Raw genomic sequence first — 22,316 nt, 5'->3', positions numbered from 1 at the left:
GACCTTTCAGTCCGCAGGCCGATGCTCTATCCACTGAGCCAAACCGGTCAGGGCTATAATATTTCATTTTAAATGGTAAATTTCAAAGACGGCATAGAGATTTCAGTTTTGACACATAAATGGAAGTTGTAATAAGCTGTATATTTTAGAGCATATAAAACAACACATTCATAAATAGACACCTGGATCTTTAGCTAATATCATTTGGATGAAATGTCTCCATCTTTTCACACTTAGCTAAAACTGATTTATATACACAACCAATTTACTCACTTGTGAGGTCACAGAATTCAATGAAAGTAATTTTTAACGGTGGGGGAATGGGGAGCAATTGTGTACAAATGACATTTCTTTTAAAATTAGAGCATAAATTAAAAGTACAAACATATCACCATTTTTATTCTCATTTAAGCCAAATATGCTCAAGCTAACAAGATATATATCTGTCCATTTTATATTTTAATACAAATTTCAAAACATAAAGTATAACAATATTCTCTATGTTCAAATTCACTTAATTTTATAGGAAACACAGTATTTATAAAATAAACAGCTCCTGCAACAAAACCAACATTAGGAGAGTTGCTTAAATTATCTTTTAATGGTTATAGCAGAGCCCATTTTCCTCATAAAGTATCTACCGGGACGGGACTTAGCACACTCTTTAGGCTGCTTAAATACAACCAAGAATGTGGTATTGATATGTAAATATTATATATTGATTCAGTCAAGCATTTAAGAAAAAAAGACTGACTTTTGACTTAACCCTAAACAAATAATGAATTTTGAAAATGTATTTTACCACTATTAACACTCCTTTCATGTGTTCACACAGCATATTCCACCAAGTCAATCATCTTCTTTCTCAATATATGTCTTTGCATTAACCCGTGCCATATGCCTGGCCAAGTACCTGTCTCTAGCGGACGTTACAGTTTCTTCATTGTTCCGTTTTGCAAACTTGTTCACAGTCTCGTGTGGCCTCTCTTGTTCTTTGCCCATCTCTTGGCATTCCTCAGTGGTTCTGTGTTTTGCGCCCGGTGATGTTTCAGAACTAGAGAGTTTCTCTGGGTTACTTTCTTTATCCTTTTCCACGTCTCTCATTTTATTGGCTCTCTCCTGGTCAAGAAACCTATCCTTTGCCCTAGAATTCGGGCTGTTTTCCTTTCTGTCTCGCTTTCTTTCTGAAGATTGAACACTCATTTCTCGTTTTTCTCTATCTCTGTTTTCATATTTTTCTTTCCTTGCTTTCGTATGTTCTTCCTTTTCTTTGCTTTTCTCTTCCTTTTCTACTCCTTTCTCACTGTGTCGGTCATGATCATTTCGATGTCTCTCTCTTTCTTGTTCTCTTGGGGGATATTTCTGTCTGTCTTTCTCCCTTTTCCATTCTCTGTCATTTCTTTCTCTTTGGTCTCTTCCCCTCAGTTTATCTTCTTGTTCATGCCTCTTCCAGTGGGAATCTCTATGACTGGCATCTCTGTGCCTATGGGAATCTTTCTTTTCTTTTTGGTAATCACGGTCAGTATAATAGTTCTCCTGGTTCCTGAATTGTCTCTCTTGGTGCTGATCTTCCCGTTTCTCATGTCCTCTTGACTTGGAACTTTTTGTGTGGCTTTTGGTACCATGGTCTCTTTCTTCACTAGATGACCGTGAGTGGGTTTGATTCCTGTGATGCCTGGAGTCATTCTTAGTGGTCTCTACGTTCTTTTCCCTTCTGCAGTTCACTTTATTATTTTCTTCCAGTTCATCATCCTCGCTGTTGTTAGCATCAAAGTCACTGTCTGCATCTGGGTTTTCCTCTACTTTCACAGTAGTTTGGAGAATGCATTTCTCAGATGGTATTCTGTTCTCTGAAGTTACTTCATCAGAATAACCCCTTGGTTTCTCTTCCTTTATCCCAGACCTATAAAAAGTAATATAACACTAAGTGCCACATTATGATTTATAGTAAGCAAATGAAGTGTTCACATTTTTCTCAATATTTAAATCAATAAAACTGTAATTATATATGCATATTGATTATCCAAATGTAAAAAGATGCTGATGTCTATTTACCTTGTAAACACCTGCAAATTAGCATTTTCTAACAATTTAGAATATTTTCAATATTGGTAGAAGTGAAAAAGAAATAAGGCCTTTTGTATTGGACCACCAGAGCCTTTAGGCAGGGATCTGTACAAGGCCTTCATTTATCCTAAGCATAGACAAAGAATAATTGGGAAAAGAAAGACATATTCTGGATCTTAGTATTTTCACAATATGAAGTTTAAATTGTGGCTCTTTGTTGGATTTTTATTTTTATTTCTATAAAAATTAAGAAGAGGCCTGCAAGCAGATGAAGATAAAATTTTTCACAGAAAAATGGTGGCAAAATCTAATTCAAAATATCACTAAATAAACCCTCTTATGATTAAAGAGGCACCAGCATCTTGAAATACTCCTTGGCACCTATCGCCACAAAATGAAAACATGTGAATCCATCCAACCATTACAAACAGCAACACTAAAATTGTTTATATCATCTGAATTTTCCCAGTTGATAAGCATGGTTAATTAACCAACACATTCATTCTTATCACTTACTAATCATACTAATAGAGCAACAACTATGGTTCTTTAGGAGTTGCTAGTACAACTGTCTTGGCTAAGGTATTCACCACTAATTAGGAATTCTATTAGACTCTGAGGAGTGTAACTATTAAGTGACATTATGGAGTTTCATGGCTGGCCTCACAATTATTTCAGATGAAACTCTAATAATAGGAACACTAAATCTCAATCTTCAAATATACCTTCTTAGACTCATAAGTCTCATCAATTTTTAAATCAAAACCTGGCAGTTGGGGGGTGGGAAGTATAAACCTCATTCCCTCTCTTAATCCTTAATTCCATTCTCCTGCCTCTCTCCTTTCCTCAGCAACATAAGACTCAGATCCTCTTATCTGAATGTTTCTGTTCCCAAAAAGTTTATTTAAATACAAGTTTAGGACTAATTCTCCCTTTTACCTTCAGCTATATACTTATGATATAAACATTTTAGCATTCCTATTTAATCCTATATAAGGCTAATATGCAAATTGTCCCCTTGGGAGTTCGACTGACCGGGAGTTTGACTGCTTGCTATGATGTGTGCTGACCACCAGGGGGCGGTGCAAAACGAAGGAAGGCTCCAGTTGGCAGCCAGCAGCCAGGGGAAGGCCCCTGATCGCAGGCCAGGCCTAGGGACCCTACCAGGGCAAAATTTCATGCACCAGGCCTCTAGTACTTTATAATATTAAAAAAAATACTCTAACTCTTATTTTCTAGAGCAGTACTAATAGAAATGTCTACATAAGTGGAAATGTCCATATCTGTACTAATATGGCAGCCACTAGTCAAATGTGGCAACTGAGTACTTGAATATGGCTGTTGTGGCCAAAGTTTTAAATGTAGTATTAAACAACCACACATGACTAGTGGCTACATACTGGATAGTGTATTTCTAGCCATTAAGATGTGAATTTTACATTTTATGGAAGCTAGGTCCTATTTATAAAAGTAAACCACATCTCTTTTTATATTATACCTAAACATGTAAGTAGAATTATTGCGGAATCAACACAATGTTGAACTAAATATCTTTTAAATTAAGAAACTGTAAAATCCTAGCCATTCGTTTAATTAGGTCAGGTTTGGCTGACAAAACAATAAGCAGCCCAGCCAGCATGGTTCAGTGGTTGAGCATCAACCTATGAACCAGGAGGCCATGGTCCGATTCCTGGTTGGGGCACATGCCCTGACTTCGGACTCAATGCTCAGTAGGGGGTGTACAGGAGGCAGCCAATCAATGAGTCTCTCTCAGCACTGATGTTTCTCTTCCTCTCCCTTCCTCTCTGAATCAATAAAAATATATTTAAAAAAAGAACAACAAAAAAACAATATGCAATGCTGCAATTCTTATCTTGCAGTCGTTCTTAACCTGTGGGTTGCGACCATCGGAAAACACATATAGCATATCAGGTATTGACATTACGATTCATAACAGTAACAAAATTACAGTTATGAAGTAGCAACGAAAATAATTTTATGGTTGGGGGTCACCACCACATGAGGAACTGTATTAAAGGGTCGCAGCATTAGGAAGGTTGAGAACCACTGTTTCAGAGGGTTAAAATGATTCAACCACAGATCATGAACAGTATCTTTCTTTTAAATATTCCATATGCCATGTCTCACCTAGCTTCACGAAAGCTGCATGTAGGGACTTCTTCTTCACCAACTGCTTGATTTAATAGATGCCTATAAAATCCACTGAGATCTTTCTGCTTGGTTACATCCAAACGTGCTAAGAGAAGGAAAGCAAAAGTGAGAATACAGGCAACAAGGCAAAAATGCAACTCAGTTTTATGGACATAAAGTAAATAACATACACTGTGTGTAAACTATTCTCTAGATCAAGAGTTGGGAAATTAGCCCAGCCAGTGTGGGTCCATGGTTGAGCATCAACCTATAATCAGGGGGTCACGGTTCAATTCCTGATCAGAGCACATGTCCAGGTTTCGGGATTGATCCCCAGTAAGGGGTGTGCAGGATGTAGCCTATCAATGATTCTCTCTCATCATTGATGTTTCTCTCTTACCCTCTCCCTTCCTCTCTGAAATCAATAAAAATATATTAAAAAAAAAAAAAAAAAAAAGTTGGGCCGGGACCGGTTTGGCTCAGTGGATAGAGCACTGGCCTGAGGACTGAAAGGTCCCAGGTTTGATTCCGGTCAAGGGCATGTACCTTGGTTGCGGGCACATCCCCAGTGGGGGGTGTGCAGGAGGCAGCTGATCGATGTTTCTCTCTCATCGATGTTTCTAACTCTCTATCTCTCTCCTTTCCTCTCAAAAAAAAAAAAAAAAAGTTGGGAAACTATAGCCTACAGGCCAAAGCTGCCTATCTTTGTAAATACATTTTTATTGAAATGTAGCCCTGTTCATTTGTTTATGTATTGTCTAGGGCTGCTTTTGTGTTACAAAGGCAGAACTGAGCAGTTGGTACACAAAGTCTAAAAAGTTCATAATCTGGTGCTTTACGGAGAGTTTGCTGTTGCTCTAGAATTCAGCGGTTCTCAACCTGTGGGTCGCGACCATTGGAAAACACATATGGCATTTCAGATATTTACATTAAGATTCTTAACAGTAGCAAAATTACAGCTATGAAGTAGCAATGAAAATAATTTTATGGTTGGGAGTCACCACAACATGAGGAACTGTATTAAAGGGTCGTGGCATTAGGAAGGCTGAGAACCACTGCAGTCTAGATGAACACACAGTAAATGCACAGACCAAGTCTTAGAGATTTGGTTTTCTTCCACTTAAAGTTGATGAGCACTTGCCAAATAAGCTATTTATAAGTACATATTTCACTCAAATCTTGAGAAATGACCATGAGCAGAAAACACTGAAGTAAAGCACTGTGACTTTGTTTGGCCTTTGCACATCTTTGTTTTTTCTTGAATTAATGTTATTCTTTTTCTAAATGCCCAGCTGATGCTCCTTGGGTGATGTTACTCTTGTTTTTTTATCCCAGAAAATATAACTAGGATTTGAAACTCAGTTTACACTGCTTCTTAAGTGTCGTGGTATATACCTTGTAATCAATGTTTTTACATTTGGAATCATTTTCCAAAGCAATGACTTGTAATGACCATAGTTTTAAACAAAATAGATATAAGTGAAAAGTCTAGAAGTACTAGTTATTAAGAATACAACTATGTTTAGTAGAAATCTCCTGTTTTATGATAATACAACATAATATCATAACGTGTACCTTCAATTCCTATACATAAATTATGACCACAACATTATAATCAAAAAGTTCAGTGACAGAACAAATGGCTAACCACAGGGCAGAATTCTGCTGCTTGTTTCCTTCTACCCTTGCCCTCTTCCATTTCACCTTCGAGTGCAGCAGCCCTCTTCTCTCTTTCCTCCTCTTCAGCTCTCTCTTGCAGTTTTTTCTTATAAGCAGATGTCACAAATGCCTCTTTATCATCAAATTCTCCCTTTTCCATTTCTCGTTCTCTCTGTATTTTCTTTTCCATTCTTTTTTCCTGTTCCTTTTTTCTGATCTCAACTGCTTTTAGTAAGTTGTGAATATATTTGGGCTAGGGGGTAAAAAAAGATTATTTAGGAAAAAGTCAAAGATAATTGTCAATACTCTATTTTTTATCAAGAATTCATTTAAAAAATGAATAGTTCAAATAAACAGGCTTATCATCATTGCAAAAATCAATATAAATTTATTAGCAAGATTGAAATGAAAATTCTTTCCAATAAAAAATATTCACAGTGCTATTTTATCATTATTTTTAAAAATCTAAAACAAAGTAAATAATTTTTCCACCACTGTTTCTGTCACCATTTTTACTGGTATTGTTTTAATATTTCTTCAACAGATACATGAACGAGAAAGGTTCCTACCAGTTTTTCACATTAGTTGTAATACGATTATTTAAAATAGTAGCTTTAACATAATTTTATACCACTACTTTATTTGTAGATACTGTAAGATGCAAAGATCCTTAAAAATCAGTCTGTGCTTATGAAAGAATAAGATAAAAATATGAACTTATTTTAATCCCCTTACCTTTTTTTTTTCAAAATAAAAATCTGATCATGATATGTGTAGATGATTCAGTTATGAGGTAAGAAGCAATAAAAAATAAGAGGATGATAAAATACAAGTAAACATGAACAAAAGCAGAACAAAAACTTTCTAAGAAAAATATTTCAAAAAATTATTTGCAAAGGTTTAAAAAAGCAAAAATGAAAATTTATAAAATTGTTAGATATTTCACTTGTTCCTGTTGAATTAATGTAGGGCTTCTGGGTCCTAACTCAAATCTATAATATCTGAAGTAGGGGCACTTCACACTTCAAATGCCTAAAAGCTTTTTCTCAGACCATCTTCATGCTGAAATAAGATTAAGATATACAATGCAGGTCAAGGTCAAAGAAAGTTTGTATTTTCAGCTACAAACCTTTCGGTCTTTTCCCAAAAGCAATTTAGGATTATTTTCTTCCTTTTTTTTCTGCATTTCATCATAAATACTATCATATTCATATACAGTGGAATCTTCTGCAAGGGCCTTCTGGATTTCCAGTTTGGTCTTTAAAAGAAAAAATTAAACATTTTTAAAAACTATGAACTAGCTAGCTAACAGCACAAAAAAGTGGAAGTAATTTTCTTGAGACAGAATCAGAAATCTATCAAAAATTTCTATCAATCACATTTTAAGACAAAATATATGAACATCAGTTTTGGAGCCTGGCTGCCTGAATTAGAAGCTTGGCTTTATACTTACTGAGCTGTTTTTTTTAACCTTTAAAATTTCTAAAACCCAGAAATCAATGTAAATCAACAAACAACTACATATATATAAAAGCCTAAGTGATCGAAAAACTGGTCAACCAGTGGCTATGATGTGCACTGACCACCAGGGGGAAAATGCTCAACACAAAAGCTGCTCCCCGGTGGTCAGTGCGATCCCACAGCCAACCTGCCGCGCCCCCCGCCCGTCACCGCCTCCACACCCCTAGGCCAACCTGCCAGGCTGAGGGACCCCACACATGCATGAATTTGTGCACCGGGCCTCTAGTCCTAACATATTTTCAAAAACAGCCTGGCCAGCGTAGGCTGTTTTTGAACATTTACCTATGAACCAGGAGATCATGCTTCAATTCCTGGTCAGGGCACATGCCTGAGTTGCGGGCTTGATCCTCAGTCTGGGGCATGCAGGAGGCAGCCAATAGCCAATTGATGATTCTCTCTCATCACTGATGTTTCTATCTCCCACTCTCTCTCCCTTCCTCTCTGAAATCAATAAAAAAATAGGAAAAAAACCGAGGGTCAAATTAATTTTTAAAAAAAATTTTTTTTTATTGCTTTCAGAGAGGAAGGGCGAGGGAGAGGGAGATAGAAACATCAATGATGAGAGAGAATCATCAATCAACTGCCTCCTGCATACCCCCACTGGGGACTGAGCCTACAACCGGGCATGTCCCCTTGACCAGAATCAAACTTGGGACACTTCAGTCCACAGGCCTACACTCTATTCACTGAGTCAAGCCAACTAGGGCTAAATTATTTCTTTATACATACCTATTCTGTTTTGTCTCAGCACCTAGATACCAAAACTGATACTTAAAAATGTGAGCTGAAATACCTACTTCACCAATTACATTTAAGTCACTCTTTGACCTTACCTGTTTCATTGCTTGCTTTTTAGCAGCTTCCCTCTGAAGGCTTTCACTCACGGAGGTCTAGAACACAGAAAAATGCTGTCATTGTTTAATACTTCTTTTCTAAAATTCTGGTTGGCAACTGGTTCCTTACTTAGCTTTAAAAATACAAAGGTAGTATTATGAATTGACATTATCAAGGCCTTTCTCCCACACTTTTGGAAACAAACGAATTTTCATTGTAACTTACCATATTAGGCTATATGGGGTACAAAACAGAATAGAACAGGACAAATGAGGTAACGGATTTTTTAGTCTCAACTTCAACTTTACTACTAAGTCAGTCAACTTCTATGGATTTCAATTTGCTTTGTGTGTTCATGTGAATGTGTGTGTACGTGTGCATTAGGTGGGGGTGGATTGGTCCCTTCCAACACTAAATTGGTATCATCCCCAGCAATAAAAAGCACATTATTTTAATATTCACCATTAAATATAGTATATCAAGCTTTTAGTATATATTTAAGGCTTATGGGCAGCCAAAACTATCTGAGATTATAATCATTCAATAAATATGTACTAAAACGCCTACCATATCTGGCATTGTTCTAGCTCCTGAAGATATCAGAAAAACAAGAACAGTCTTTGTCCTGAGAAATAAATGGTCTGAAAGGGAAGACAAATAACTAAAGAGATCATTATAATATAAACGTGATAAGCAACACAATGTAAGGATAAAAAAGGGCTGTGGGAGCAAAGGGAAACAAAATGTATGAGAAATCAAGAAAGCCTTCCCTAAAGAGATATGACATTAGACCTGAATCAAAGAATTTAAGAGAAGGCAAGAGGAATATAATAGGAAATAGTAACCACATGGACAAAAGTAAGGTCTGACAGTTAAGAAAAGAAATATAATTAGCATACGTAAGTAAAAGTGTTTCCTTAAAAGTATAAGGCTTTGTAAACATACTAACCAACACCGAAATGTACACTTTAACAGAGTAAATGTTGTGGTGTGTAAATTATCTTTAAAAAATAGTAATACTAGTAAATTTATTTTTAATTAAAAATATAAGCCTCAGCTCTAGGACTATAGGACTGTTTTCAAATGTTTAGTATCAATTGGTGTTTCCTGTTTTCCACTGCAACAAAGGTAGCAAAATAAACAAATCTAATTCTAGTTCCCTAAAACCATGGAGATAAAGTTAATACACAAAGGCTATACAAGTAACAGAATACTTATTAAAAGAGTGTATAGGCAGCCAGGCCAAGTGGCCCAGTTGGCTGAGTGTCATCCTGTGCACTGAAAGGTTGCCAGTTCCATTCCTGGTCAGGGCATGTAGGGAAGGCAACTGATGGATGTTCTTTTTTTCTCTCTCTCTCCCTACCTTTCTTGGATTTAAAAAAAAGTGTTTAAGCAAAGAACTAAAGACATTTTAGATAGTAAATTGACTCCAACAAGAGGAAGAGAGGTTGGTAACAACAACACTATCCAACATTTACAGAGGCAGGTGCTACGCTAAGTGAATTACTTGTGTATTACTGTATTTTTCAATTAATAAAAATTTTAATTATGTGATATAACCCATTTTTCACTAGAGTATCAATTTTAAACATTAAAATATTAAATATGCTAATAAACATCTCATGAAATTCTTCTCAACATATTTTTATGTCTTTCCAATTCGTGTAAATGAACTATATATATATTTTTTGATCACTGAGTTAGTAATATCCTCAGGATTGACTAGAAGAGTAAGTCTCCAAATGCTGGACTTTTACTTCTTGTTTTTATTATTTGGCCCATCTCTCCTCTTCCAATCTGTCACAGTTCACCTGCTGTCACTTTAAAACTGGTTGCTTCAACCTGAACTTGAAAAAATAAAGCACAAGGCTGTAACTTTTTAATTTCATATAGTGTAGAATAAATAGGCAGACTGGGAAGGGCCTCTCCAACATCAAGTATACTTTGAGACATCTCAAGAGGCTATGCTTCCATTTTTATAGTTGTTTAGAATGATAAGCCTGACCTTTGAAAAAAATCAGATGTTACTTCTTATAGGGTAAGTTCATAATGGAGGGAGTAGAGTAACTTTACATATCCTATTCAGAGACTTATATCCCTGAAGTTGCAATATCATCAGTAGATAAAGAGGCCACTCTAACCTAAGCTGAAAAATTCAGGGAGGATTATCTCCTTTTGAAGCTAATTCTCAGTTTTCTAACTGAGGGAACTGTGACAATGACTATTAAAGATGACTAAAGCCCAGCCGATGTGGCTCCGTGGTTAAGTGTCAACCTATGAATCAGGAGGTCACAGGGCACATGCCCGGGTTGCAGGTTCGATACCCAGTAGGGGGCATGCAGGAGACAGCCGATCAATGATTCTCATCATTGATGTTTCTATCTCTCTACTTATCCCTTCCTCTCTGAGATCAATAATAAAAAAAAAAAGTACACACACACACACAAAAAACAAGGGTGAAATTAAAGACATTGATGTTTTGTATGACAGTTTTCTCTGATGAAAAAACAAAGCAAAAAGTAGAAGCATAAAAGGAGTATAAAAAGGAGAGTAATTTTTGGATTGCTCATAAAGAAAACAATTCTTTAACAGTCACATATAGTGTAAGATATGGATTAAAAGGAAAAAACTCAGAACATGGTTCTCAATATCCTTCCTATGTTGCATCAGTCAAAAATAGTAGAAAAACATTTCATAAGATTCAGTGAAAACATATTTACTATAATCAATGACACCTCTTACAATACACTTAGAAACCCAAACTTTATTTCCAAAAACATCATTAACCATGTTGGTAATAACTAGTGCACTTATAATCAACAGTCAAAGGTCTTGTAATCCTCCCTACAGAGGTCAAATTTTAATGAAATACACTTGGTATTTTCTCAAAAGACAAGCAACAGTTTGGCATCTAATATATAATCACAATGACCAAGTCAGGTGTGCAGAGTCCCCAGTACAGACTTTATTAGAGTTCAGTTATAAATATACAATCTCTTGACATTGAAGATGTAGTTCTTGCAGATAAAGCCCAAAGGCAGGAAATGAATCTCCTCCCAAATGCTGCTTCTTATCTTTAAAGTAAACTCAAATTATTACTAAACTAATAAAGTAATTTTGTTTCAGAGAGTGATCTGATCTATTTTATAAATCCAAGAATGAGATGGAGGATTATTGCTTTTTGTCTGACTACACACACTAAAACATGAAAATAAAGAAAGAACTTTTTTTAAATGATTTTTTATGGTAAAGTTAGATTAGGTAATATCAAAGACTGTCAATATATGAGGAAGATGGATATTGTTTTGGAAAAATAGAAAGCTAATTTTTTAAAAATGTATTTTTATTGATTCAGAGAGGGAGAGGGAGAGATAGAAACATCAATGATGAGAGAATCACTAATCAACTGCCTCCTGCACGAACCCCACCGGGGATTGAGCCTGCAACCCAGGCATGTGCCTTGACTGGGAACCAAACCGTGACCTCCAGGTTCATAGGTTGATGCCCAACCACTGAATCACAATGGCCGGGCAAAAGCTAATTTTTTAAACAGCAAATTTTAAGGTAAAGGTTTTACTATCTTTGACTAATCAGAAATAAGTCAGTTAAAAATGATGAATAACTGGGTGCACTGAGATTGCATACAAATCAAATAAAAAGTATTTCAAAAATATAATTATAGTTGCCCTGGCCAGTGTACTCAGTGGTTGGTGCATCCTCTCATACACCAAATGGTGGCAAGTTCGATTCCCAGTCAGGGAATTATACTTAACTTGGATTGAGGGTTCAATCTCCCATTGGGGCATGTCAGAGGCAACTGATTGATGTTTCTCTTCCTAAAATCAATAAAATGTCTGTGTGTATGTATATATGTGTATATATATAATTATGGTCATTACTGCCTTCTTTATGGAATTTAAAAAAAAAGAAAATGAAGTTTATTTATAGAAATTGTTTCTAATGCAAGGGCTAAAACAGGCACTTCTAATGTAAAGTATATGGTAAAAAAAAAAAAAAGTTGATCATTTCTTTCAGTATTTGTGCTTTGTTGCAATCTCATTCTTAGTCCCTTTCTCAACCCAAACCTGCTCTACTCACATTCCTTCCCAACATAGTAAGTGGCAATTCTTCATGGAATTTTTCTAATATAATGGCCACAACACAAAATGGAGATTAAGATTCTATTTAAAAAAATCAAAAAAAGCCAGGCTACCAATTGTAAGTGTCAAACACAAAGTGGGATGGAGATAGCACATGAAACTTTCAGATGACTGATGAGTTATTGCATACAGAGAGGATACTTTTATTGTAGCAACATAGCTACCATTTATTACACTTCTACTCTGTGCTATGTGCTGTAGGATATACTACCTCTAATCCTTAAAATAAAGTTTTATTAGATATTATAAAATACTTTTTAAGATACAGAACTGAAACAACTCACTAAAGATCTTAAAGGTAGGAAAGCAATGCAAAGCTTCTGTCTTAAGCTGGCAAATTAATATGCTGAAGTCTCCTCCTCCTCCAAACCCTCAAAATGACAAAAAATAAATCCGTAATCATGCTAGAAAATAAGAAGGGCTATTTTGAATGGACTGGAACTTGAGGGAGATAAAAGGCAAGAAACTAAAATGCCCACAGAGGATGAATGTTATAAAAAGGTGGGAAAGGTTCCCAGAGCACTACATGTACTGAATTAAGTGATACAAAGAGCAGAAGACAGAGAAGACAGACTAATTGGTTTGTGCAGCAATGCAAGTGGGTCTTTATATACTGCCTTCCTGAGAAAAGATATATAGCAGATTTCATTTCTGCTCCAAGTTGGAAATGTAAATACAGGATCAGAGACAGAAATCAATGAAACAGAATACAAATTCCAGAGAAACAGACCCACATACGTATGGAAATGTAATACATAATAAGTGAGCCATTATATCAGGGGAAGGCACAGAATGATAGTTCTCCATCATACTCAATATCTCTCTTTTACAGAAAGTATTTGTTAATATCCCTTATCTATACTGAAATGAAATACATAGATTATATAAACTCTCTACACAAAAATTTTGAAATTATATATTTCTTCCTTCCATTCCATTTTGGATACATACATACATACATACATACACCTGAAGATATAAAAGGAAAGTAATTTGTATTAGAATAATATACTCTGTATTTCAACATGTAAATGCGCAACCATGATAGAACACAGTAAATTCTTAGGTTCTTCTACCATGTAGAAGCACTGTAACCACCATTAATGCTAAAGATACATATGCTGACTGCAGAACTGGTGACTCAAGCACCACAAATGACACTGGTAACAGTGACCCAATTTTCTTAAATGGTAAATAAACTCTTGGTAAAGTTCCATACAATGTAAGATATAATCGTCCCTCAATCTACAAGATAGTCAAATTAGGAGAAAATTTAGCCTGCATTTTGCCATGCAAAACACAGTATTTTTAAAGATATTTTAAATATTATTTTATTAAAAATACTTCAATAAAAATAAAATGTGCAAAACATTTTGAGTTTCTGTGTAAAAAGAACTTAGGTCCTAGGCTCATAAAATTATAAACAGCTTTTCATCTCTATACATATTCAGAGGGTTTTACCTATATAGATGGGGAGAATATCTACCTACCATCACTGGCCCACATCCAAAACTGGTGTCAACAATACTCACTCCCAATAACTGTAAAGCCAAAGCCACTCCACAAATTTCTTAATGGCTCTCTGGAAGTAGTAACACCCCTACTGAAAATTTTTAGGATGAGATTTAAAAAAAAAAATTTTTTTTGAACAGAATATTCACTTTGCTGAAAATGAATAGTCCCTATAATAATAAAAGCATAATATGCTAAGCTAAGTAGACCAGACGACCTTCCATACGAAGCCACGGCGGCAGGGGCCAAGGCAGAGGCAGCCCCGGCAGCGGTAGGGGCCGAGCCCCTTGCACAAATTTCGTGCATCGGGCCTCTAGTCTTAAAATATTAAGACACCAGATGACAGAATGTGTAATTTCACATGATAAAAACCATCTCTCTTTGAAATTTGTCTGATCTTTGCTAATCCCCCAACTAACCCTTTTGCTATTAAAATTCCATTACAAACAAACTGCCTCTTAAAGGGAATCCTCTATCAATAAAACCCTAATATGCAAATCGGCCGAACAGCGGAACCACCACCAGGGGGCAGATTCAACACGGCAGCACTAAGGAGCAGCGAGCAGGTGAACAGTAAGGAGCGAGGGGTCCCAGACTGCGAGAGGGTGCAGGCTAGGCTGAGGTACTCCCCCCCCCTCCCCCCCGCACAAATTTCGTCCACCAGACCTCTAGTATATTATAATGTTTAAAAGAATGGACTCTGGAATCAGGTAGATCTTCTGGGTTCAAACTCTATCTCTATTACTTAAGTACTCTGTGTGTGATATAGACCAATTTCTGTAATTTCCTATTACCTTAGTTTTCTTAGATGTAAAATCTCTCCTTTTCTTTTACCATCTTCCCTTTTAGCTTCAACATGCACAAATTGCCTCTATTCTAAGAAAACAACAAAAAATTACACCAACTGTCATTATTCCTTCAACTATCATCTCCATCTCTTTCCCTATCTTCCCTATCAAACTCTTTTAAAATAAGACCATGAATTAAATGAATTAATGATCAGATAATAGAATAAGAGATGCAAAGGGAGGCTGCAGAGCTTTTTCCTAAGAAAATGATGAGGACTGAAACACCTTTACAGCTAATAAATAAACTGGAAACAGTGAGCAACAGAAAAGACATAACTGACATACTGATAAAGGTTTATTTAACATAATCATGGTTAATGTTGAGCAAGAGACAAATATTGAGTAATTTCCCTAAATATCTGTTTAACTGTATCATTCTACCTACCCAGGTCTACTTGTTCTCGGTCTTTGTCATTTTCTAAATTAACATTTAATTTACTTACTGTTAGGCTAACTATGTATCACCTCCCTTCCTCCACTAGCATGTAAGTTCCACAAGGGCAGTTGCTTTGTTTTTGTTCAACTGGCACAGAGCAGGGAATCAATATTTGTTGAATGAACTAATGAATAAATGCAAGATCTGAAGACAAAGATACTCCTCCAAAATGATAACCCACCAAGTGGGTCAGAAAAAGTATTCTGATGCAATGATAAATTTCTATGACATGAAAAGCAGTAACAGATATAACTTAAAGGCACTGACAGATGTAACTTAAAGGACATAAAGATAAAATGAAAGGATATAAAGAAAATATCAGTTGTCCAAGCCAATTTAAAAAAATCATCTAGAAGTAGGATTTAAAAAACTAAAATACTGTACTTCCTCATAAGAATATCCAGTGCAAGAGAAAATGACTAATGTCTACAAGATACTGAAATAAATTGTTATCCCAGAAATACTACATTCATGCAAGTAGATATTTAGGTGATAAAAGGAACAGGCATCCTGGCAATGTGGCTCAGTGGATTGAGCACCATCCTGTGTACCAAGAGGTTACTGGTTCGATTCCCAGTAGGAGGTAGCCAATGGGTGTTCCTATCTCTCTTCCTCTCCCTTCCTCTTTCTAAAATATCAATAAAAAGACTTAAAAAAAGAGAGAAAGCAACAGGAAATCATTCCTTAAAAATCAAGAACTTAAGAAATAATGCTCCTATGAGCACGTTAAAAAACTGTTCAACAATGAAATTAAGCCAAAAATCTCAAAAATGGAAAGCACTGGTAAAAGAACTAGTAGAGTGCAATGAATCAATTAAATAAAAACAAGTATTACAGAAATGCAAGGATGGTTTAATTTCAAAAAATTAACATGAATAGATACTAAAAATATTAAAATTTAATTTTATGATAAAAAAATTCTTGGTAAGCTAGAAATAGTAGTAAAACCTTATAGCAAACATTGCGATTGTGAAACTTTATATAAGCAACTCCCATTAAAGTCAGGAATATAACAACATTGTTTCCATCACTGCTTCTATTTATATCACTAGAGGCCTAGTGCACGAAATTCGTGTGGGGGTGGGTGGGGGATGGGAAGGGTCCCTCAGCCCATCCTGCATCCTCTTGCAATCCGGGACCCTTTGGAGGATGTCCACCTGCCAGTTTAGGCCCGATCCCATAGGAATCTGGGGCCGCTGGCTCCTAACCGCTCGCCTGACTGCATGATCACTCCTAACCACTCTGCCTGCCTGACTGCCCCTAACCACTCGCCTGCCTGATTGCCTCTAACTGCTTGCCTGCCTGCCTGATTGCCCCTAACGTACCTAGAAATAAATGTAACAAAAAATGTAAGTGAATTTTATGGAAGAAACTAGAGGCCCAGTGCATGAATTTGTGTACAGGTGGGGTCCGGCTGGCCCGCCCCAATCAGGGCCAATTGGGGGGAGGGGCTGTGGGCGGTTGGCCGGCCAGCCCCGCCCCCTGGTCAAACTCCTGGTCGAGGGGACAATTTGCATATTAGCCTTTTATTATATAGGATTATAAAGCTGTATTAAAAGATATATAAAACACCTGAGCAAATAAACATGAATCTTTATAAATGAGAAGACATATAAATTCTCTCCTAATCTATAAATTCCAACTCCAATAAAAATCCTTACAGTTTTCTTACTAAGAATAACAATTAATTCAGTAAGAATTTTGTGGTTTTAACTTGTCCTATTTCCATCATCCCCTCCTGAGAGTCATGGTACCTAAAACAGCAGACCACAAACATGGTAGAAACCAGCAGTCTGGCAGCCACTGGAGAGGGTTAAGAGTTCCTTCAAAACAGCTATCCTGGAGAATTATTACTGGACTTCCACGGTGGTTCCCTGGAAGACGCCACTCACAAGGCTGTCTTTATTTGACAGAGCTGCCAAGTAAAACAGGCTTTTCCCTGGGGGGGTGTCTGTCAAAAACAATCAAAGACAATTGTTGAGCATCAGGGCTGCCTGAGGCAGTGGATAACAGTTTTAACAAGTGAGGCAAAAAACAGGCTAACCAAAAAGCTTTAAAATTAAAGCTGAAGAATAAGCCTCCTATGCAGTGGTTGCAACTGCTGGTTTAAGGAAACCAAGGGCTTTGAAAGCTCTGGGGCTCATGAATGCAACAGACATACAAAGACCTTTATGCATGATCAGAAAAGACCTGAGATGGTCCTAAACTCTCCTTTGAACTTGAGACTGCGCAAGCAAGAAGTGAAGGCTAAGGCAAAGTTATAAAATACCTGGCTGAATATTGAAGGCATGTCTTAACATGAGCAGACCCCTGTGGCAGACTGGAGACTTATTAGTTGCAAATATTTAGGGGAATTTCTGTCAAATTATTAACTGACCACTAATCTAACCAACAAAAAATACGAACTAAAGTCACCAACAAAAATTGGTGACCCCCCCCCTCCCCCTCCCCTCCCCTCCTTCTCCCTTCCACACTCTCTAAAAAAATCAATGGAAAAATATCCTCGGGTGACGATTAACCAAAAATAAATAAATAATAAAACTTAAAAACCAGAATGAAATAGCTGTCCAGGGCAGAATGTGGGCAAGTAGACTGACTGCAAAGGGGCATGAAAGAACTTTCAGGGGGGAGGGGAATGCTCTACATCAGTAATCCCGAACCTATGACATGCGTGTCAGAGGTGACACATGTGTCAGAGGTGACACGCAAACTCATTTTTTTGGTTGATTTTTCTTTGTTAAATGGCATTTAAATATACAAAAGAAATATCAAAAACATAAGTCTTTGTTTTACTATGGTTGCAAATATCAAAAAATTTCTCTATGTGACACGGCACCAGAGTTTACCTAGGGTTTTTCAAAATGCTGACACGCCGAGCTCAAAAGGTTTGCCATCACTGCTCTACATCCTCAGTGGGGCATATACATTTGTCAAAAGCCATCAACCTAGCCGAAACCGGTTTGGCTCGGTGGATAGAGCATCGGCCTGCGGACTGAAGGGTCCCGGGTTCGGTTCCGGTCGGGGGCATGTACCTGGGTTGCGGGCATATCCCCGGCGGGGGATGTGCAGGAGGCAGCTGATCGATGTTTCTCTCTCATCGATGTTTCTGACTCTCTATCTCTCTCCCTTCCTCTCTGTGAAAAATCAATAAAATATATTTAAAAAAAAAAAAAAAAGCCATCAACCTATATACTTAAAAGCCACATATTTTATTACATGTAAATTATATCTCAATTTTTTAAAAGGTGAACCATCTAGAATAAATTTTAATAGAAAACAAGAAACAAATATGTTAAATTACCTACCTATGCTTTTACACAATTAGTAAAAATTGAAAGAGAAGTAATTTTTCTGCCAGAACAAAGCCAGTACCAGTATAACTGATGTAAAGGTCTTTTAGAAATATAGAAAATGACTTAAGTATTACATAAGCACACATTTGGGGTTGCTTCTACTATAAACTGTGGATTTCACAAGAAAACAGTTTTGGCTGCTAAAATATAAAATGTTCATATTATATGTACTAGAGGCCTGGTGCATGAAATTCATGGATGGGTAGGATCCCTAGGCCTGGCCAGTGATTAGGGCCAATCGGGGCTTTCCAGCTGCCTGCCAGGGCCTTGCTTCTCCAGCTACCGGCTGCCAGCTGAGGCCTTCCTTTGTTCCGCGCTGCCCCCTGCCCCCTGGTGGTCAGCGCACGTCATAGCGAGCGATTGAACTCCTGGTCGAGCTCCCAAGGGGACATTTTGCATATTTGCCTTTTATATATATAGATTATTGTAGTATTATCTATGGTAACATTACACACTACCATAATTGTAACTGAGCAATTACATTTAGTAGAGACTGAATAACCACAAACATAGTTTCCTAAGAAACTACTTTACCAATAAAACTTTCTAGGAAATTGGTGACTTCGCAATAGTTTATTTTCAGGGTGGTTTACACACACAATTTTGTTACATCAGCATTAGCTGTCTAAAATGACTGTGTAACTGCTTAAAGATAAGTGAAGTTTGTAGCTTTGGGGGGGATCAGATTACTCATGTATCATTTATGAAGAACACCAGTGGAGCTTCTTTCTTTATTCCTTTTGATTAATTCTGTAAATTACAATATACTCCAGATACACTGTATTGACAAACAACTAAGACAAGCAAAGACATCAACTTCACACTTCAATTTTTAAAAACATACATATTTTCAATAATTTGGTAGAAAAACATAAGTTCCCTTACCTCATCATCATCAGAATCATTCCCAAACACTGATGGTTTTTGCAAAACAGGGTGCAACTTCTGTGCTTTCTTTGGCAAAATAAGCCCATACCTGCATTTTTTTTTGAAATAGAAATTACACCATTATATTTAAACGTTAAAACATAATACATTCACTACCTCTTCCAGATGGAGCTACCAAGTCAAAACATGTCTATGAACACGCAAGTTTCCGATCTTCAGGCGTCTCAAAGTTCTAAGGTGCTAAGATTTTATAACTGTTCCTCTAAGGCAGTGGCTCTCAACCTTCCTGATGCCGAGACCCTTTAATGCAGTTCCTCATGTTGTGGTGACCCCCAACCATAAAATTACTTTCGTTGCTACTTTATAACTGTAATTTTGCTGCTGTTATGAATCGTCATGTAAATATCTGATATGCAGGATGTATTTTCACTGTTACAAATTAAACATAATGAAAGCATAGTGATTCATCACAAAAAAAATATGTAATTATATATGTGTTTTCCGACGGTCTTAGGCGACCCCTGTGAAAGGGTCGTTCGACCCCCAAAGGGGTCGCGGCCCACAGGTTGAGAACCGCTGCTCTAAGTGATTAGTTGTAGGCACAAGCCAAACTCAAATACCATTTTAATCCAAGAAGAGAAGTAACTGAAGAGTACAGAAGTGATTTAGATGGTAAAACGCGACTGAGGTTTTTAATAGAACATGTTAGTGGAAAGCTCAGTTCATGTCCATTAAAAATAAAAACACTCTCAATTATCTTTTAGCCTAACAAGAGTCAAGAAAGTAAATCCCCTCCCCCCCGCCCCGCCCCGCCCTTACTGTGCACTGACACCGTTTTACAGAAGTTATTGATCGGACAATATCACCCACACTTTTTCAAAAGGTTACAGTAACGGAAAAACCCGAGTAGCCATAGGGTAACTTCTCATTACACCTCGTTAAGCTCCCTCGCTTTGTATTGGAGCGTCTGAGCGCACCATCCCATCAGAGGCAACTCACTCGGTTTCTCACATTTTGGCCTTTAAGATGCAGCGATCCCAGAAAGCCACATCAGAAGCACGGATTATCCATCAAACGTTAAAACTTGCAAGAACGTACAACATTCGTCTCCTGCGGCACCGCAAACCCCAAGTCCCTATATGCCTACCCTTTTCTGTGGTTTCTCAGCACATTTTCCTAAAACCAGAAGGGACGGCGGGAACCAGGACTTGAGCTGCAAGAACAAGGCCCGCTAAGGAAGCCAGGGGTGGTCTCTTCTCACTGCCCCTCAAGGCATCCAAACGGGGAGAAACTCAAGCGCGGGGTAGGAAGCAAGACTGAGGGGCCTCAGACCGAGCTTTTGGAAAATAGAAAAGTCTCGCTCTCTGCCCCTCAGCCTAACTTCCTTTATTTCCTCACAAGTTTCTCCCTCAAACTTCGGGCTTCCTTCCATCCTGGAAAATATGGGGGGGGAGGGGAGTATGTTCCTCAGGATTTCTCGCTTTTCCCGTCTCTATCCCTGACGAGACAGCCCCTTCACTTCCAGCGCGCTTTTACTCCTCGGCCAAAGGCACAGTCGCCGTGGTTTCTCACTCCCCAGCCTAACCCTAACTCCCGCATCACTCACTGCCTGCCCGGAATCGCCATCTTGCTCCGGTCTCCGCTGAACGTGGCTGACGCCGACGTGACGCTGACGCAGACGCTGACGTAGTCACGTAAACTCTCGCGCGACTTTGGGCGACCAGGAATCCGCGTAGCCCTAGCCGCTGAGTCTGTTTGGAGTGGATTCAAACGCTGTTTTGGAATCTTCTAGTCCCTTGGTCTTCGGTTTAATTTGCAAACCGACTGACTGCTTCGAAATCAGTGGGAAGAAAAGAATGACAAAATTCTAGGCCAGTGGTTCCCATGGTCCCGGGACCAGCAGGTTAGCATTATCCGGGAATTTGTTAAAAATACAAAATACAGCCCTAACCGGTTTGGCTCAGTGGATAGAGCGTCGGCCTGTGGACTGAAGGGTCCCAGGTTCCATTCCGGTCAAGGGCATGTACCTTGGTTGCGGGCACATCCCTAGTAGGGGGTGTGCAAGAGGCAGCTGATCGATGTTTCTAACTCTCTATTCCTCTCCCTTCCTCTCTGTAAAAAATCAATAAAAAATATATTTTAAAAAAATTTTAAAAAAATACAAAATACAAATTAACGGGTCCTATCCCAGAGCTACTGAATCAGGAACTCTGGGATGGGGCCCAGAAATGAGTTGTTCAGTATAAGTACTTCGGGCTCAGGGTAATTTGGTAGAAGGTGAAAATCTATATCTTAATAGTGTCTCATGGAACCAGATTGCTAAATAATACCGTGGTACCAATGGGTATAGGAATCAAAATCATATGCCATACTCTTTTTTTAAAAGAAATTCTAGTCATATTAACTCACTCTTGGCCCATTCCAAACTAGTCTTATTGCAGCCGAAAAATCTTTCAATTTCTACAGAGGGATGTTTAAGTCTCCAACTAGATTTGTCTATTTCTTTTAATAAGTTTTTGTTCCAAGTATGTTGAAACATTTAGGATTATTATGTCCTCTTGCATTGACCCCTATACCATTAAAAAAATAACCCCCTTCCCCCCCTGTAAAATCTTCATATTTATTCCATAATAATGGAATCTCTCCCATCATCATCAGTTTATTCTCAAGTAAAAACTGGATCGCAATGCCATTACTTTGACTTAACGACCTTCTCTCAAACATGACTGATAAGGAAAGGCAATAATGGTACTAATGATTTGTTCAGATGCCAGTATACATCTTTAATTTATCACAGTTTACCTTCAAGTAAAAATATATCACTTTATTTATAGTATAAAAAAACTTTATAGCCCTGGCTGGATAGCTCAGTTGATTTGGATTGTCT

General features: G+C 37.5%; 1 protein-coding gene across 6 annotated transcripts; it reads right to left on the bottom strand.

Annotated features, from left to right (window-relative positions):
- Positions 1 to 106: 106 nt before the first annotated feature.
- On the bottom strand, positions 107 to 21,089 carry NSRP1 (nuclear speckle splicing regulatory protein 1). 6 transcript variants are annotated; one of them, XM_036340866.1, is made up of 8 exons: positions 20,577 to 21,060; positions 19,427 to 19,517; positions 16,943 to 17,139; positions 8,232 to 8,288; positions 7,007 to 7,135; positions 5,923 to 6,130; positions 4,216 to 4,324; positions 107 to 1,903 (listed from the first exon to the last, which is right to left on the bottom strand). In XM_036340866.1, exons 4-8 carry the CDS (start codon positions 8,238 to 8,240, stop codon positions 850 to 852), a joined length of 1,509 nt encoding a protein of 502 aa, XP_036196759.1. In that variant the 5' UTR covers positions 8,241 to 8,288; positions 16,943 to 17,139; positions 19,427 to 19,517; positions 20,577 to 21,060; the 3' UTR covers positions 107 to 849. The 6 variants fall into 6 exon arrangements, with proteins under 6 accessions (XP_036196759.1, XP_036196757.1, XP_036196755.1 ...); XM_036340864.1 differs by lacking the exon at positions 16,943 to 17,139 and adding an exon at positions 8,800 to 8,873; XM_036340862.1 differs by lacking the exon at positions 16,943 to 17,139 and having other exon boundaries at positions 21,036 to 21,089.
- Between the last annotated feature and the right edge of the window lie 1,227 nt (positions 21,090 to 22,316).

The sequence above is a fragment of the Myotis myotis genome, unplaced genomic scaffold (assembly GCF_014108235.1).
Source record: "Myotis myotis isolate mMyoMyo1 unplaced genomic scaffold, mMyoMyo1.p scaffold_m19_p_17, whole genome shotgun sequence".
Classification (NCBI taxonomy): Eukaryota; Metazoa; Chordata; class Mammalia; order Chiroptera; family Vespertilionidae; genus Myotis; species Myotis myotis.
Note: the sequence above shows the minus strand (reverse complement) of the source record. Positions and strands in the feature narration are given on the sequence as shown.

Excerpts from the sequence above, each read along its gene's own strand:
- NSRP1 (XM_036340862.1), bottom strand. The coding sequence starts at position 21,055 with ATGGCGATTCCGGGCAGGCA. Across the intron at positions 6,131-7,006 it reads TTTTGGGAAAAGACCGAAAG|CCCAAATATATTCACAACTT; the intron begins GTTTGTAGCTGA and ends TTTACCCCCTAG. Across the intron at positions 1,904-4,215 it reads TGCAGCTTTCGTGAAGCTAG|GTCTGGGATAAAGGAAGAGA; the intron begins GTGAGACATGGC and ends TACTTTTTATAG.